Consider the following 16,393-nt stretch of genomic DNA (forward strand, 5'->3'; position numbering starts at 1 on the left):
TGCACAGGCCCTTCTACCTTCCCACTAGGCATAGCGGGAGAAGCGCGCAGGCGCAAAGCTGTGCGGGGGGGGAGGGGCCGGGGGAGGGGCGGGGAGAGGCTTGCGTGCGCGGCGGCGTGGCGTACCGGAAGGGAAGGGACAGAGGGCGGGCGTCACTACGCAGATACCTCCTCCTCCACCGCTTGCGGGAGGGGAGGGGTCTTGGATGGCGCGCCGGCGCAGAGCGGTGCTCCGGTTCGCGCATGCGCGCGGGGGGGTGAGATGGCGGGTTTCGGGGGCGGGAGACTCCCTGCTATGGGGCTGGCGGCGCTGCTGCTGTTCGCGCTGTGCACAGTGGGCACCTGGGGGCTCTACTTCCATATCGGCGAGACCGAGAAACGCTGCTTCATCGAGGAAATCCCCGACGAGACCATGGTCATCGGTCAGGCGGACTGAGGGTGGAGAGGCCCTTTGTCCCCAGCCCGGCCCTTGGCGGCGTCCTCCTAGACCTGACCTGAGGGTGCCGAGGACGCCAGGCCCTACCCAGCACCTCGGGTCGCACGGGGCGCGGGGGTGAGGACGCTGGGCGGAGAGGCGGCTCGCGGGTCCAGATAGTGACTGTGTGTCTGTCCTGCAGGCAACTATCGCACCCAGATGTGGGATAAGCAGAAGGAGGTCTTCCTACCCTCGACCCCTGGCCTGGGCATGCACGTGGAAGTGAAGGACCCCGAGGGCAAGGTAGGGCCGCCGCTGGCAGTGCTCTAGCTAGCATCGAGCGTTCCTCAGTGGAACTCCCGTGGGGTGTGAAGCGCTTCCTGGGTCCTGAGATAGGAGACAGGAGCTTGCACTTAGAGAGGTCGCAGCAGAGGTGGGGCCTTCATGACGCACGTTGCAGGTGGTGCTGTCCCGGCAGTACGGCTCCGAGGGCCGTTTCACGTTCACTTCCCACACGCCCGGTGACCATCAGATCTGTCTGCACTCCAACTCAACCAGGATGGCTCTCTTCGCCGGTGGCAAACTGGTAAGAGGATTTTCTCTTTGGTCGCAGATTGGAATATCTCACTTGTTTCTAAATATTGATTTGTCGCCATCATCATTTGTGACACTCTGTGGCACAGTCAGAATTGGGGAGACAGATGTTGCCCTTATGCCCCACAGCCAGGGACAAGAGTGGGTTTCATAGCCTTGGACAGATGGTTGAAGGTTCCATCACTCAGATACCCCGTGTTTCCTTGTAGCGAGTGCACTTGAATATCCAGGTCGGAGAGCACGCCAACAACTATCCCGAGATCGCTGCTAAGGATAAGCTAACGGAGCTGCAGCTCCGCGCCCGCCAGCTGCTCGATCAGGTGGAGCAGATCCAAAAGGAGCAGGATTACCAGCGGGTAAGAGCATGTCTCCTTGTGCTTGGAGATGAAAGTGACCTTTATGCCCACTATTCCTACTTGGAGTTTCTGCTTGGGTTCTTCCCTGCTTGGTAGATCAGCTCTTCAAAGAATGGAATGGAGTGTATCAGTCTAATAATTGTGGTTTTTGTTTTTGTTTTTTCAAAAATTTTTATTGTAGTAAAATACATGTAACATAAATACTTACCATTTTGACTGCTTCTAAGTGTACAGCTCTGGGGTATTAAATGCATTCATAATGTTGTGCCACCCTCACCACCATCCGTCTCCAGAACTTTTTCATCTTCCCAAACTGAAAATCTGTGTCTATTAAAAAACAATTCTCCATTCCCTTCTTCCCCAGCCCATTCTACTTTCTGTCTCTATGAATTTGACTACTCTAGGTAACATATAAGTAGAATCATACAGTATTTACTCTTTTGTGACTGGTTTATTTCACTTAGCATCGTGTTCTCAAGGTTTATTTACATTGTAGCATGTGGAAGAATTTCTTTACTTTTTAAGGCTGAATAATATTCCATTGTATGAATAGACCACATTTTGCTTTAGATAGTCACTTTTAAGCTCTATAAAGTAAAGTGAAGATCTCCATACTGGCCAGCTGCCGAGTAAATAAATAAAGTGAAGACAGTTCACAGTCTAGTAATAACCATTGTCTACCTGCTTTCCTTGGATCTTGTTTGAAGTGGTAGGAACATGATTTCAGTCCTAACAGAGAAGCTTGCGGAAGGACATCACGACCCCTTCTTTGAGGCAATCTCAACAGGGAGACCGTGGCAGCATTCACAGGCGCTATTCCAGAAGGTGTTTGGTCTTGGAGTTGAGAAGTCACACATGGGGGGAACCTCACAACAGCCCGAGATTGTTTCTCCTGCTCTTTTAACCTTGTGTCCATTGCCCCACGCAGTATCGTGAAGAGCGCTTCCGTCTGACCAGCGAGAGCACCAACCAGAGGGTACTGTGGTGGTCGATTGCTCAGACCGTCATCCTCATCCTCACTGGCATCTGGCAGATGCGTCACCTCAAGAGCTTCTTTGAGGCCAAGAAGCTGGTATAGAGCCCTCTCCATATGACCCTTCCTTTTCACCTCAATTATTTGGTACTTTCCCCACCCTATCCCTTATCCACCTGGATTTTGAGGGAAAAAAAGAAAAAAAATATGTCACATTGGTTCCATGGCAGCAAACCATTCAGATCAGCCACTTATTAACCCTGGTTCTCAAGGACACAGGACATTGGTTCAAGCTTTCAAAATCTGTCTTAGGGCTACCCAGGACTAAGTCTTGCTTCTCTTGCCTCCAGTGATTCCCCTCTATTCTCATACAAAATGAGCAAATGAAAAATCTCTCCTTCACCTCTGCTCTTTTTTTTTTTGGTGGCTGGCCAGTGCGGGGATCTGAACCTTTGACCTCAATGTTACAACACTGCGTTCTAACCAACTGAGCTTACCGGCCAGCCTGACACCTCTGCTCTCTGTCTGCTTATGCAGTGGGCGAGTGGCATATCCCATGGAGGAGGCCCTGACCCCTGCTCTGTGGTCAGTCCTGGGTTCACTCAATGGCTTTGTGAATGTAAATAAGGGGCAGTCTTGGCCCTGGAGGATTGAGATGTTTTTCTATAGTAGAACTATTTTTTGATAAATTATATATTTTCCTTCCTCATTGAAGTGCTGCTGCCTGTAACTAGCTGAAAACACTAATGCAGTACATATACGTTGTTTATTCGCACATTTCTAATAGCTACCATGGCAGCTCTCATGATTTCAGTGCTCTGTGGGCAGACGTTACAGCTGCTCATGGCTGTATCAGAGGGCCAAGCAGAGTTCTCTTACACATTTGTGATTTCCATCCCATAGGGCCTCAGAGTCAGAGGTAAGGCAGTGACGGAGCTAGCATGGGTCAGTGCACTCTTACCCTCCCTCATCCCTTAACTTTTATTTAAGTTGTGTTAAATGTTTTCTTCATGGGAACCAGATTTGGTTCTTTATACACATTTTTTCCAGTGAAATAAAATGTGTTGTAGTAGCTGTGTTTGAGATGAAATAAGAGGCTATGGGCAGAGGGGAGGCAGAGAGGGAAGGAGGCAAGGTTCCTGGCTTAGACTGCCTCTGTGATGACTTGGAGTGGACTTCAGTGTGGACTTGTGGTACTAGGACTGACTTGGACAGACCAGCTCCTAGGGTATTTGGGAACAGGGTGGTTGGTTGCTCAACCATTCACAAAGTAGACAACACATCAGCAAGGAATCATCTGAGGAAATTAAGTACCCAGCTTCTTAGCCCCCAGAAATGTGAATTTGAAAATAAATAACTAAATCTGAACAGATCTTAAAATTCCTCCATGCACTTCCTGTGTATAAAACTTAATGCCATCAGTTGCCCATTCTTATTTTTTTCATACATTGTTTATTTGAAATATTATTTATTAAATGTATCTGGCCTACAGAAGTAAATTCTTCCCTTCTTGCTACTTTATGCCCTGCTGTTCCATATATGTACCTATTTTTACCCTTAAAAATACATGAAATTTAGTTTTATAGTTTTCATTTAAATATTTTTGTATTAAAAACTACATATTCCTCATATTTCCAATTCTGGATGGCTGTGTAACACTTCAGTGAAACAAAATGCCAAAATTCTTCAGATATTTGAAATAGTTTACAGTTTTCTTCAGGTTAGAATTAACAGGGAGAGACTGGCCAGTTAGCTGAGTTGGTCAGAGCATGGTAGTATAACATCTAGGTGGAAGGTTTCGGTCCCTGTACCAGCCAGCTGCCAAAAAAAAAAAAAAAACCATGGGAAATCAGATATCCTTTGAACTAATTAGATGTGTGGACCTCTGGCCTGAGGCTCTTGGGGGATATGTGACATGTTGGGAAGGGACACATTTCTGTCCTGTGGCTGTTACTAGAAATATAGCCAGTAGCAGCTAGACTGGAGCCTGGGCTGTGAGAGGACGGGAAGCTAAGGATAAGGTCTGCTCAGCAGAAGACACAATTGAGCACATCTCAGTTATGCAGGTAGGTCAGTATGCCCTGAGTTTCTCCTCTTGCTCTTTTTTTTTTTTTTTTTTAAAGATGACTGGTAAGGGGATCTTAACCCTTGACTTGGTGCTGTCAGCACCACGCTCTCCCAAGTGAGCCACGGGCCAGCCCTCCTCTTGCTCATTTTTGATAGGGAGGAGGGTAGTGGAGTGGAGTGAGGACAAAGATGGGTATGCATTACACCTTTACACTGATGGAGCAGGAGGAATCGGAATGGCCAGAGGATGGGCCAACAAGTGGTGGCTGTGGGGAGAATAAGCATTTCCATAGTGGTGTGTCATATTCATAGATACATTGTGGCCTAAAAAAGTTTTTTTAAAAAACAATAGGCTACACCCAAAGAATTCTGGTGATCCCACCACCCCCTTATACTCTTGATTACATTCTGAGATTTTTGCTTTCTTAGACAGCAACGTCCTTACCAAACAGCCTTCTGTCTCCTTACCACAAAAAAAGTGGGTTGGGGGCGAGGGGTGACCATTCTTAATATCCCTATCATCTCAGCCCAGTTCCCCAGCTCTTACTGGGACTGGCAGTACCCATCTTCATCATTTGCTCCCAGCCTGACTTTTCCTGGTGTGCATGAGCGATTCTGTTCTCAATTTAACAACAGCCAGAACCTAGTCTTGGTACTCGGATGCTGGGCCATGTCAGACCAGATGCAAAGATCACTCTGGAAGCTCATCAACCTGGGCATCACTCAGCTCCAGTCTGATTAAGTAGATTTGTTTTTAGTGGTATAGTAGGCAGATTAATAGCCCCCCAACAATGTCCATATTCAAATCCCTGAAACCAGTGACTATGTTATCTAATATGGCAAAGGAAAATTAAAGTTGCTAATCAGATGACTTTAAAATAGGGAGATTATCCTGGATCATCTGGGTGGGCCTAATGTAATCACAAGCGTCTGGTAATTTTATTTTCCTTTCTTTTGGCGGCTGGCCAGTGTGAGGAATCAAACCCTTGACTTTGGTGTTACAGGGCTGCGTTCTAACCAACTGAGCTAACCCACCAGTTCATGTCTGGTAATTCTTGTGGCCCCCTTCCTCCATCTGCAAAGCCAGCAGTGGTGGGTTGAGTCTTCACATGGCACCACTCTGACCTTCTCTTTAGTTTCCCTCTTCCACTTTTAAAGTGATAAGTTTCTTAGTCTCCACCTGGATTAGTTTTATTGTGATAAGGGTTCTTAGTCTCTGCCTGTATTAGTTTCCTATTGCTGCTGTAACAAATTATGACAAGCTTAGTGGCTTGGGTCTCACCTTGATTTTAGCCGAAGACCCATGTCAGACTTAAGACCCACAGAACTGTCATCAAGCTGTGCAGATGACTGATGAGCAGCCAGGTATGGGAACCTTAGACCAACCCTCCTTCCTCTGTCTCAGGCAGCTGCTGCCATGGATCTGTGCTGCTCATTCTTCCAGCCCGTCCCCCTCCGCCCGGCCTCACTCCCGGTCTCCAAAATAGGCTGGTGCGCCCCGCCTCATTTGCTCTCATTTGCCCCGCCTCGCCGGCCCCAACCCTAACCTAGCGAAACCGATCCTGCCAACCCCTATCAGCACCGGCAGCGGTTCCCCCTGCAGATCCAGAGGAACCGTGGGGAGATCCGGTTACACCCGAGCACTGTGCAGCCGCAGACCGCGGACAAAACACCGGAAGCCTTGGATCCAGGACTTCCGGGAAGTGACGGATCTTCCGACTCTGATTGGATGTTGCTTTGGCCCGCCCCCACGACGTCGTCATTTTCCCTGCCGCGCGTGCGCGCTGTCACTACGGAGTAGGACTATGGCGGACCCAGAGGCGTTGGGCTTCGAACACATGGGCCTGGATCCCCGGCTTTTGCAGGTACTGGGGAGAGCTGGGGAGCTGGTTAGTGGGTGCGCCGTCCTCCGCGCCGCCTGAACCACGCTCCTCGTCTCTCCTAGGCCGTCACCGACCTGGGCTGGTCGCGGCCTACGCTGATCCAGGAAAAGGCCATCCCACTGGCCCTGGAGGGGAAGGACCTTCTGGCTCGGGCTCGCACGGGCTCCGGGAAGACGGCCGCATATGCTATTCCGATGCTGCAGCTGCTGCTCCACAGGAAGGCGGTGGGTAGCGGGAGGGCCGAGGAGAGGAAGGAGGCAGGCCCCAAAGGCTGGGAAGGGAGGTTCCCGTTTGTGCAGTGTTTTCTCTTGGTCCCCATCCCCATGCAGGCTGGCCTGGGAGAAGCTGGTGCTGTTGTGGCTCTGGGCTGGAGTTCATGTTTACCTGGGCGCTGCTATTACCAACCTTTGTGTAATCTTGAGTAATCTTCTATAAAAAGGATAAAAAGGGGGCACATCTTCCCTTTCTACTTATAGAATTAGAATGAGATTTCGCCTCCATAACTAGTACATTTTAAGTAGAGTATTTTCCTTTTATCCGTGGGGGATAAGTTCAGAGACCCCCAGTGGATGTCTAATCTGGTAATAGTACAGAACCCTAAATGTACTATGTTTTTTTATTATGGTAATGGGTGTATATAGCGTGGATAGGTTGTACAGTGGATTCCTGTCAGGGGCAGGAAGGAGCCAGATAGGGAGAGATTTTATCGCTACTTAGAACAGTGCACAATTTAAAGTTTATGAATTATTTATTTCTGGAATTTTCCATTTAATATTTTCCAATCATTGTTTACTGAAACCACGGGAATCAAAACCACGGATAAAGGGGGGACTACTGTAACATCATAGCCATAGAGTAAGTTATTCTTTCTTGAGAGTCAGAGCCCAGGGAAAGAGTCCTCCACTCTACATTCTAAGGCAGGCAGAGAGGTTGATCAGAACAAAGCTAAGTTGTGTTGCAGTGGATAGGTCAGATTGCCTGGAAGAAGTAGAGAAAAGCATCATGTGGACACAGTAATATGCACTGCTGGCTAAAGTCTTTCATTCACGTTCTTAAAGACAGGTCCTGTGATAGAACAGGCTGTGAGAGGCCTTGTCCTTGTTCCTACAAAGGAGTTGGCACGGCAGGCCCAGATCATGATTCAGCAGCTGGCTACCTACTGTGCTCGGGACATCCGGGTGGCCAATGTCTCTGCTGCTGAAGACTCAGCCTCTCAGAGGTGGGTGAAAGCACAGCCGCAGGGGAATGAAGCTACACAGAGATGTGGGATTGGGTTTGTGTGTAGCAAGAGAGAGGGCTGGTCCAGCATGAGGTCTCAGCTGCTACATTCTCCCTGATGCTGCTGTTTGCCCACCTGCAGAGCTATGCTGATGGAGAAGCCAGATGTGGTGGTGGGGACCCCATCCCGCATATTAAGTCACTTGCAGCAGGACAGCTTGAAACTGCGTGACTCCCTGGAGCTGCTGGTGGTGGATGAGGCTGATCTTCTTTTTTCCTTCGGATTTGAAGAAGAACTCAAGAGTCTTCTCTGGTAAGGAAGAGGTAGGGATGGTTTCTGGTGGAAACATTTGTGAATAGAGAATTGGACCTAGAGCAGGGTGGCTGGAAGTTCTGCTGCCTGCCACAATTAGAGGCTTTTGGAGCTGGAATCTGATCAGGCTCTGTTTCATTTCAGTCACTTGCCCCGGATTTACCAGGCTTTTCTCATGTCGGCTACTTTTAACGAGGATGTACAAGCACTCAGGGAGCTAGTACTACATAACCCGGTAAGGGGCACGTTGAGCTGCAGGCATGGGGACACTTGGAGGACTTGATGCTCCTTTTTAGAGGAGCTTTTGATGTTTTGGGTGGGATAGTTGTCATGGGGTGTTTTATCTCTGGTTCTGAGGCACTAAAAGCCAGTCATCTGATATCACTACATACATATTTTCAGGCATCCTCAACTGTTTCCCAGTTCAAATCATGCTTTATCTAAAAGCCTGAGCAGGGATCCCTCAGGGAGCTGCTTAGAGCAACAGAGCCAAAATTCTAAGGCCAAGTTCTTGCCTTACATAAATTGTATCCTTCAGAAGCTCTGTTGCTATGGACCTATAGTTGTTTACTGATATGTCTCTCTTTGTTCTGTGCCCCAAGCACTTTATGTGTAGTTTCCATCCTCTATACCCCACAATAGTTAAGGCATTTTGAGTTTTTTAGGTTACAAAACTAGAGGGGACTGAGGGTGCCAAGAATCCTTAAAGGCATCTCAGCCCTGCACTAAAATGTTGGTGCCTGGTTGGTGAGCCAGTGGCTGTAGCATCTGTCTTCTATTTCTTTCCTGATCATCGGTCTGTCCTCTCCCCAGGTTACCCTCAAGTTGCAGGAGTCCCAGCTGCCAGGGCCAGACCAGTTACAGCAGTTTCAGGTGGTCTGTGAGACTGAGGAAGACAAATTCCTGCTGCTGTATGCCCTGCTCAAGCTGTCATTGATTCAGGGGAAATCCCTGCTCTTTGTCAACACTCTAGAGCGGAGTTACCGGCTACGCCTTTTCCTGGAGCAGTTCAGCATCCCCACATGTGTGCTTAATGGAGAACTCCCACTGCGCTCCAGGTGTGCCATGGTCAATATCTTGATTGAGTTAAGTTGAAAGTAGGCATTGACAGCTGACCCAGTTGATGTTCCTGTTTTTTAAGTGCTTAGGGGCCAGGCTGTGGACTTGACTGATACTGACATTTCTCACAACTCTAAAATACCTACTATTACTCCTTTTTCTATTAAGGAAGTTGAGGCACAAAGGTTAAGTAGGGAAAGAGATTAAGAGGAAGAAAGGAGAAGAAAGAGATGATTATGACAGTGCCAGGACTGGGAGAGGGGCCTCCAGCTTGCTCTGAGGGGGCTGACCCTCCCTCCACTGTTGGCCTGTAGGTGCCACATCATCTCACAGTTCAATCAAGGCTTCTACGACTGTGTCATAGCAACTGATGCCGAAGTCCTGGGGGCCCCAGTCAAGGGCAAGCATCGGGGCCGAGGGCCCAAAGGGGACAAGTAAGTCCACATTTCTCTTCTTTTCTCAGCCTTCCTAAGTGAGTCCTGTTTTTCAGCTTTTTGGGAGACTGAAACAAGGGCGCACAGAGCAGGGAGCCAGACGTTCCAGATCCGGCTGGTTCTAGGCCCTTACTCAGCTGCCTGGGCACAGAACAGGGGAATGAAGGGTACCCAGTAAACGTGCAGCAGGAAGGGGAAGACTGAACCTGGGTTTTTGGCATATGCAATTCTGCGGGGGAGATGGCCAGCCTGTGTCGGGTGTGTGGCTGTGACTTGCAGGGAGTATGTTTCTGAGAGGAAAAGGGAAGCCCCCCAGTCTCTGTCCACTTGAAGGGTTGACTGGCCCAGGGGTGGTTCTCACATTGCCCCCGAGGACAGTGAGTTCTACTGGTGCCCCAGAGCTGAGCTCAGAATGAGAGTTTGGCCCTGTGTCAAAGCTCCAGGCCACCTTCCGATACCCCAACTCGTGTAACACTTCTGATGTTGAAGAGTCTTACATATATCAGGGTCTCGTGGTCCCCATGCTTTGTTTAGAGGAAGTTTTGCTAATTAAGCTTGAGAATGCCTATCCAAAGGAGAGGAAGGGTCTGGCTGATGTTGATTGACTCCGCAGGGCCTCTGATCCGGAGGCAGGTGTGTCCCGGGGTATAGACTTCCACCATGTATCTGCTGTGCTCAACTTTGACCTTCCCCCCACCCCTGAGGCCTACATCCATCGAGCCGGCAGGTAGGAGGGCTGGGAATATGGGGGGCCAGGCACCTGGCTGTAGGCATGATGAAGGCTCAGAGCTTGCTGGACTGTTCCTATAGGCCAGAGATGCAGGCTGGGCCATCTCCCCTTGCAGGACAGCACGGGCCAACAACCCAGGCATAGTCCTGACCTTCGTGCTACCCACAGAGCAGTCCCACTTGGGCAAGATTGAAGAGCTGCTCAGTGGAGGTAAGAGGTTGGCTCATGTGGGCTGGGCCAGGCCAGGTATCTCCCACGATACCTTCAAACCCTGGGAAAGTGACAGCAGCAGTAACAGGGTAGTGTGACCAGCAGCTTCCAATGTCCATCCTCTTCATGCCCGTGTGGCAGGCACTATCCCTCTTCACAGATGAGCAGACCAAGGTATTTTGTCCAAAGTCACTTCTACAGTCTGCCTCTTGAGCGTTAAGTGACGTGACACGCTACTCTGACATACCTCATGACAGCGCCTGACCCCATATGCTAAGTGCTCCTTGATTGCTCTGCATGGCATCATCCTGGGGTGCCCTTGTGGCCGGGGTGCCCTTGGCAGAGGAGGGGAAAGTGGACGGCAGGTCCTGGGGCTCAAGGGTATGATGGGGCTCAAGGGTATGATGACACCCATGTCTCCAGGATACATAGGTTACCCCCGTCCACAGCACCATAGAGGTGTCCCATGAGACCCAGGTACAGAGAAGCTGAGCGTTTGGCATACCAGGGAGGCGGTGGCTCCCCTGCTGCCTTGACCCTGGGAGAAGGTGCAGGAGGCTGCAGGTGCAGTCTTGGTAGACCCCATCCTCAGCCCTCACCTGTGAGACCCTCACTGGTGCCTTCTCCACAGAGAATGGGGCCCCCATCCTGCTCCCCTACCAGTTCCAGATGGAGGAGATCGAGGGCTTCCGCTATCGCTGCAGGGTGAGCTGGACGTGTGGGGTGGGGAGTGGAGGGTTCGGGGCTGTGACCCAGGGATCGTGCCCTGTTGCTGAGCATCCAGGCATGAGGGAGGGTTTGGGGCAGCCCCACCATCTTGACCTTCAGCATTCACCTGTAGGATGCCATGCGCTCAGTGACTAAACAGGCCATACGGGAGGCGAGATTGAAGGAGATCAAGGAGGAGCTTCTACACTCAGAGAAGCTCAAGGTGAGGGGACAGGGAGGCAGGGTGGGGATGAAGCTTAGTAGGCCGGCCAGGCTGAGTGGTGAGAAGCAGAGAACCAGGTATTGTGCTGGCCTTTGGCAGGGAGAGGGAGGAAACGGGCCAGGAACCAGTGAAGGAAGCCAGCCCATTCTGCTAGCAGATAAATTGGCACAGCCTCACAGTGGGCACCCTCCACGTCCATCAGAATTACAAGTTCACGTGTACTTTGGGGACTGACTTGCTAGGCATACTTCTGAATGAGCATGGTCATACGTGCCCGCATTCATCACAGCATTACTGTGGAACCAGAAGATGGAAACACCCCCGAGCTCACCATAGGGGCGTACTGAGTAAACTAGGGTACTTCCGTAGCTGAAGGCTACACTGACATAGCAAAGAATGAGGAGGCTGTCTGTGTGTCGATGAGGAGCAGTCTGAGAGGATGCCAAGCGAAAAGGGGTGCAGGGTGCTGCTGTTTGCCTTTCAGACAAGGGAGACTGAATATGTAGTCCTCATACATGTGCAGCGGACTCAGAGGGAGACGTGAGAAACTGGCTCCACTAGCCTACTCTGCACAGGGAGGGTGGCGGGGACAAAGGCAGTAGGAAAACTTTTCATGGCATGACCTCTTGTGCCTTTTCAAACAAGTGAGCATGCTATCCTTTCAAAACTGAATCTGCAAAGTTAAAAAGAGGGGTGCTGACTCTGCGGGGCTTGTTCCCCTGTCAGACATACTTTGAAGACAACCCCAGGGACCTCCAGCTGCTGCGGCACGACCTGCCCTTGCATCCTGCGGTGGTGAAGCCTCACCTAGGCCATGTCCCTGACTACCTGGGTGAGTGTGGCCTGGGGGATCAGGAGGCAGTGGGCTGGAGCAAATGGCATTGGTTGCTCAGGTGGAACAGGACCCAGGAGACTCAGGCGGCACACATGTACACAAACAAGTACGCTCATGTGTGTGCTCGCTCGTTTAAGCTTGTCCGCCCATCCCATGGGATAGCTGTTGCTGTCTCCATTGTGGACATGAGGAAACTGCGGGAGTACGGAGTTGGTGGCAAACCCAGGATTTCAGGCCAGGCAGTCTCCAGGGCTTGACTGGATGAAAGAATGAACCAGTGACAGGTCGGATGGCTCTCTTTGGGCTGAAGGGAGTGAACAGGTTTGGGGAAGGGTCAGGTAGGCGGCAGAGCTCCCGGTACTGGACAACACTCAGAATTAGCAGCCCCTGAAGGCGAGGCCCAAGCACCTGTGGAGTCTGGGGCAGAGCAGTCGATAGGGAGATAGATTCTATGAACAGAAACAGATGAGGTGGCAAAGGGAAAAGGGCAGGGTGGGGCAAGGGGCACAGGGCTGGCAGGTACAATATCAGGACCCCAGGAGTGGTTTCTGTGGTGGCAATAAAGCCAAAACTGGGTCTGTACATGGCCATTAACCTGGTGGCTCTGCTCATCTGATGCAAGCTGTCCTGGGTCATGACTTTTCTTCTTCGACATGCCATATGTGAGTTTTCGGTAATGAGTGTGTATGACTTTTATGCTTAAAATAGATAGAGGAGGTGGCTGTGGGCAGTGAGTGCAGGCCCCTTCCTGGTACCATGGGCTCTGGTCTGCCTGGACCACGAGCAGACAGGTGTGGTGTTGCTGCTGTGGTGGTGACAGGAGGGTGGAGATGGAATATACCAGGGCAGGAGTGGCCTGAGTGATGGGAAGGGAAGGGTCCAGAAGAGATGGAAACTTGAAAATGCCATGGTGGGGGGCCAGGTTCTCAACAGCAGTGAACTGGAGGAGGCCCTGGTCCTGGTCTGAGATGCCAGGAGGTGGAGCAGGGAGAAGGCGGTGCTGGATCTTTGGCCTGAGGGATCAGGTCTTCCCAGTTAAATTGGAGCAAAGTCACTGCTAAGATGATATGTCCAGGAGGTTTAGAAGGGCCCGGGGATGGTCAGGATGTGAGGATCTTTGGCACTTGGCTTGGGGAAGTCTTTGGGACATGGAAGTGAGGGCAGAGCTGAAGTCAGGTGCCACCGGGATGGTGCTAGGGAAGGAAGGATGTGGGACCACCAGTTGGGGACACCTGGATCTGTAGTGATGAGCCAGGTGTGAAGTAATTACCCATCAACTTATTTCAGCTGCATTTTCTTTAAAGCTGTACATATTTTTCTTGTTTACTGTTTATTGCAGCAAATTTAAATACTACAGAAGAGTGATTTAGACTGGAGTCTAACAAGCTCACATTCTTCTGGCCCTGTGCACCAGCATGTGTTGTTGGCTGTCAGTTGGGTCAGAATTGGACGATTTGCTGTGGAGTTGGTGGGGGTGGGGGTAGCACCGAGAAAGGCTTGTGGGAGGGCTGGAAGCCCCTTGTGAGGTGAGACCACGTCTCTGGGATAGGGATGGCAGTGGAGGCTGGAGCTTGTGGCAGGTGAGATGGCCACTGAGATCAAGCATCTCTTCCAGTTCCTCCTGCTCTTCGTGGCCTCATGCGCCCTCACAAGAAGCGGAAGAAGCCGTCCTCCTTCAGGAAGGCCAAGGTACAGCTCCTACCTTGGTGTGCTGGCGCCTTGCGCTCAGGATGGAGAGAGGGCACCTGACAACTGGGCCCCAAAAACCTGGTGGCTGGGACAATCATGTGGGCTAGGGACACTCCTGTGGCCGCCCATGAGCACAGCTTATCTGTCCCTGGCTGCCCTTCCCCCTGACAGTGTCCACAGCAGCTTCTGGTCTTGTTGGCTTGTGGCCTGTGGGGGCCTTGCCAGGTCACTGGCCACTTTGTGTCTGTCTCAGTTTGGGCGGACAGGCGATGGATTGATGGAGGGTCTGGTTCCAACTAACCTGTGACTTTGCCCCCGTAGAAGGTGAAGGCCCAGAATCCACTACGCAGCTTCAAGCACAGAGGAAAGAAATCCAGACCTGCAGCGATGCCCTCCTGAGGTCTCCGGGCGCCTGGGGGGCTGAGCACAGTGTAGAGCAGCTCCCTGGCCTGCAGGGGTGGCACAGCTCTGGCATTTACTGCACTGCCTGGACAGACTGAATTCCGGGACAGCCAGTGCTGGGCCCTCCAGCTCCTTGGCACTTCCAGGCCCCTTAACAACAGAATAAAGTTTTTAGCTGCCCCTGCTTGTGCCTCTAGCATATAAAAAGGAACTATTCCCCAAACCTCGGCAGTTGGGAAACTTCCAGAAGTGGCAGCCCTGGCTCTGCTGCTACATGCAGTGCCTTTCTTGGCAAGCAGAGGTCAGCAGTGAGAGCCCAGAGCCCTCCTGCCCAGCTCCTGCAGCCCTGCTGTCGGGGCGGGGCCCCAGATGGGTCTGTACCCTGGGGAGATGTGCCTTCCTGACAATGAGCCTCCCTCTCCCCCAACACATGCGCATTGTGGATTCAGAGGGGAAAGCCGCTCACCCTTCAGAGGAGTCAGGACAGCTGTCTCCTGGTCCCTTCCTGATGACTGCTCATGTGAGCTTGTGTCTGCATGTGTTCAGTGTACAAGTGGTAGTGTAACATGCATGCTGTTCTCTCTCCTGCCCGGCCTCCACTCTCCGGCCACCTTTCCAGCCTGAAGGCTGGGCCTACCAGCTTCTGTTTGCTGGTTGCAGCTTGGAGGGGTGGGATTCTCTGCTGACTCAGTCTGCTTATCACAGTGTCATTGTCACCTGCTTATCAGGCATTACCAGGCCAGGCTGGGGGCATAAGGAGATAGGATGGGGGTGGGAGAGCTGGGAGAAAGTAGGGAAGCACTTGAGTGCTTTAGAAGGAAACCAAGCTGTATTGCATCTCAGCAGAAGTTTGAACAGAGGTGAGGAGGCTGGGCCTTTGGTTATAGTTAGGGTGTGGTATGACTAGGGGTAGCAGGACCTGAAATTTGGGGTCTCTACAATCTCTGCTCTTCTGTTAACTTCTGAGGATTTCTAGGAAGCCAGGGTGGGTGATGGGGGCGGGGGCAGTGTTGCTGCTTGGGTGGGATTACGAGCTAGAGCAGACTTCTTGTCTCTGTGTTTGGTGGCTCAGGGGTGTTCAGAAGGAAAAAGTTAATGGAGCTGGAGATAGAGCAACTATATATGAGCATCTGCTGGGTCCCAAGAAATGCACAGACCCATGCATTGGTATCACTTCCACATCACGGGAGAATGCTTACGCTGCCATGGCCAGGCCTTCACCCTGCTTCACAAGGTGCCAAGACCTGGCTCTGGGGACAGCAAGGGCTCTGGATGTTTTAGATGTTATGGCCAGGCTGTGCTGTAAAATGTATGACCTGTCTCCATCACTTGTCTCTCTGACTCTCTCACTTCAAGCACACCTTGCCCAGAGCTTGCTTCCCAGTACTCTGCTGTATTCCTGCTAGGGGACAGCCAGGGTTGAGCCAGGGGCTGGACGCTTGGGTGATGGAATGACGGCTGTTGAATGCCTCTATTACTTCCTCCTAAATCATGGTAGCCCTTGGGGAGACTATTCCCATGTTCTGGATGGGGGAGTTGAGACTCAAAAGTTACCTGGCAAACCTGAGGGCACAGAGCAAGTGAGGGCTGGACAGCATTTGGGCCTCAGCCCGTCCACCCCAGTGGAGGTATGTTGTTTGTGTTGCTTTGCCCCCCACGGATTTGTTACCCCACTTTCCCTAGGTGATGGAGACGTAAAGGATTACTTAAAGCCTGTTTTTTTGAGCAATGAGAAGCCCCAAAGTGGTTAGCTTCCCTGGGAACGCTTTAGCAAGAGGCAACCCTTCCTCGGGAAATTAACCCTGAATTGGGTTTATTTACTTATTTATATTTATTTATTAGACCAGGAAGTTATAGGAAGAGAACATAGGTGGGGTTATAGTTTAACAATATAGGCTGGTAACTTTTAGTGAAACAAGTCAGATGACATTCCATTAGACAATTAAGTGATCCACCAACAAAGGCTTGATCTTAGCAAACATTCCTTCTCCCTCCAGAAATTCTCCAGTATCTTTATATAGTAACTAGTGTGTCCTTGAGTCAGCAACCTTGCTGTGCCACAAATCTTTATCTTACACCAGAGACTTTAGAGCCTGAGAAAAATTTCCAGTCCTCTGTAAGGTCAATATTTGAAACTGCAAGGCTTTGGAAAACCAGGCCCTGTGAGATACATATGCTTCATAGTATATTCCACAGAGGTGCTGGTACTACTGGGGCTCTTACACCAAGGGGCACAGGCACATTGTAGGCACCCTGGGTCTGCCCCTGCTGTGTTCTTCTCTGAG

General features: G+C 51.0%; 2 protein-coding genes across 4 annotated transcripts; both read left to right on the top strand.

Moving 5' to 3' along the window:
- The first annotated feature begins 233 nt into the window (after positions 1-233).
- Positions 234-3,409, top strand: TMED4 (transmembrane p24 trafficking protein 4). Of its 3 annotated transcripts, none has more exons than XM_063086333.1 (5): positions 234-256; positions 617-717; positions 875-1,000; positions 1,218-1,364; positions 2,293-3,409. In XM_063086333.1, the coding sequence occupies exons 2-5, from the start codon at positions 634-636 to the stop codon at positions 2,440-2,442; spliced, it is 507 nt and encodes a 168-aa protein (XP_062942403.1). In that variant the 5' UTR covers positions 234-256; positions 617-633; the 3' UTR covers positions 2,443-3,409. The 3 variants fall into 3 exon arrangements, with proteins under 3 accessions (XP_062942403.1, XP_062942401.1, XP_062942402.1); XM_063086331.1 differs by lacking the exon at positions 234-256 and adding an exon at positions 262-421; XM_063086332.1 differs by lacking the exon at positions 234-256 and adding an exon at positions 414-437.
- A 2,770-nt stretch (positions 3,410-6,179) lies between these two features.
- Positions 6,180-14,292, top strand: DDX56 (DEAD-box helicase 56). Its single transcript, XM_063086455.1, has 14 exons — positions 6,180-6,269; positions 6,350-6,511; positions 7,346-7,506; positions 7,648-7,818; positions 7,963-8,053; positions 8,632-8,876; positions 9,192-9,311; positions 9,925-10,038; positions 10,157-10,251; positions 10,883-10,956; positions 11,093-11,182; positions 11,909-12,014; positions 13,633-13,706; positions 14,028-14,292. The coding sequence occupies exons 1-14, from the start codon at positions 6,210-6,212 to the stop codon at positions 14,103-14,105; spliced, it is 1,641 nt and encodes a 546-aa protein (XP_062942525.1). The 5' UTR covers positions 6,180-6,209; the 3' UTR covers positions 14,106-14,292.
- Positions 14,293-16,393: the final 2,101 nt, after the last annotated feature.

The sequence above is a fragment of the Cynocephalus volans genome, chromosome 2 (assembly GCF_027409185.1).
Source record: "Cynocephalus volans isolate mCynVol1 chromosome 2, mCynVol1.pri, whole genome shotgun sequence".
Lineage (NCBI taxonomy): Eukaryota > Metazoa > Chordata > Mammalia > Dermoptera > Cynocephalidae > Cynocephalus > Cynocephalus volans.

What these genes read in the sequence shown, in the direction of transcription:
- DDX56 (XM_063086455.1), top strand. Translation starts at nt 6,210, where the DNA reads ATGGCGGACCCAGAGGCGTTGGGCTTCGAACACATGGGCCTGGATCCC. An exon ending in GAACTCCCACTGCGCTCCAG is followed by an intron (nt 8,877 to 9,191) that starts GTGTGCCATGGT and finishes GTTGGCCTGTAG; the next exon opens with GTGCCACATCATCTCACAGT. An exon ending in TACATCCATCGAGCCGGCAG is followed by an intron (nt 10,039 to 10,156) that starts GTAGGAGGGCTG and finishes CTCCCCTTGCAG; the next exon opens with GACAGCACGGGCCAACAACC.
- TMED4 (XM_063086331.1), top strand. Translation starts at nt 262, where the DNA reads ATGGCGGGTTTCGGGGGCGGGAGACTCCCTGCTATGGGGCTGGCGGCG. An exon ending in CGACGAGACCATGGTCATCG is followed by an intron (nt 422 to 616) that starts GTCAGGCGGACT and finishes TCTGTCCTGCAG; the next exon opens with GCAACTATCGCACCCAGATG. An exon ending in AGGAGCAGGATTACCAGCGG is followed by an intron (nt 1,365 to 2,292) that starts GTAAGAGCATGT and finishes TGCCCCACGCAG; the next exon opens with TATCGTGAAGAGCGCTTCCG.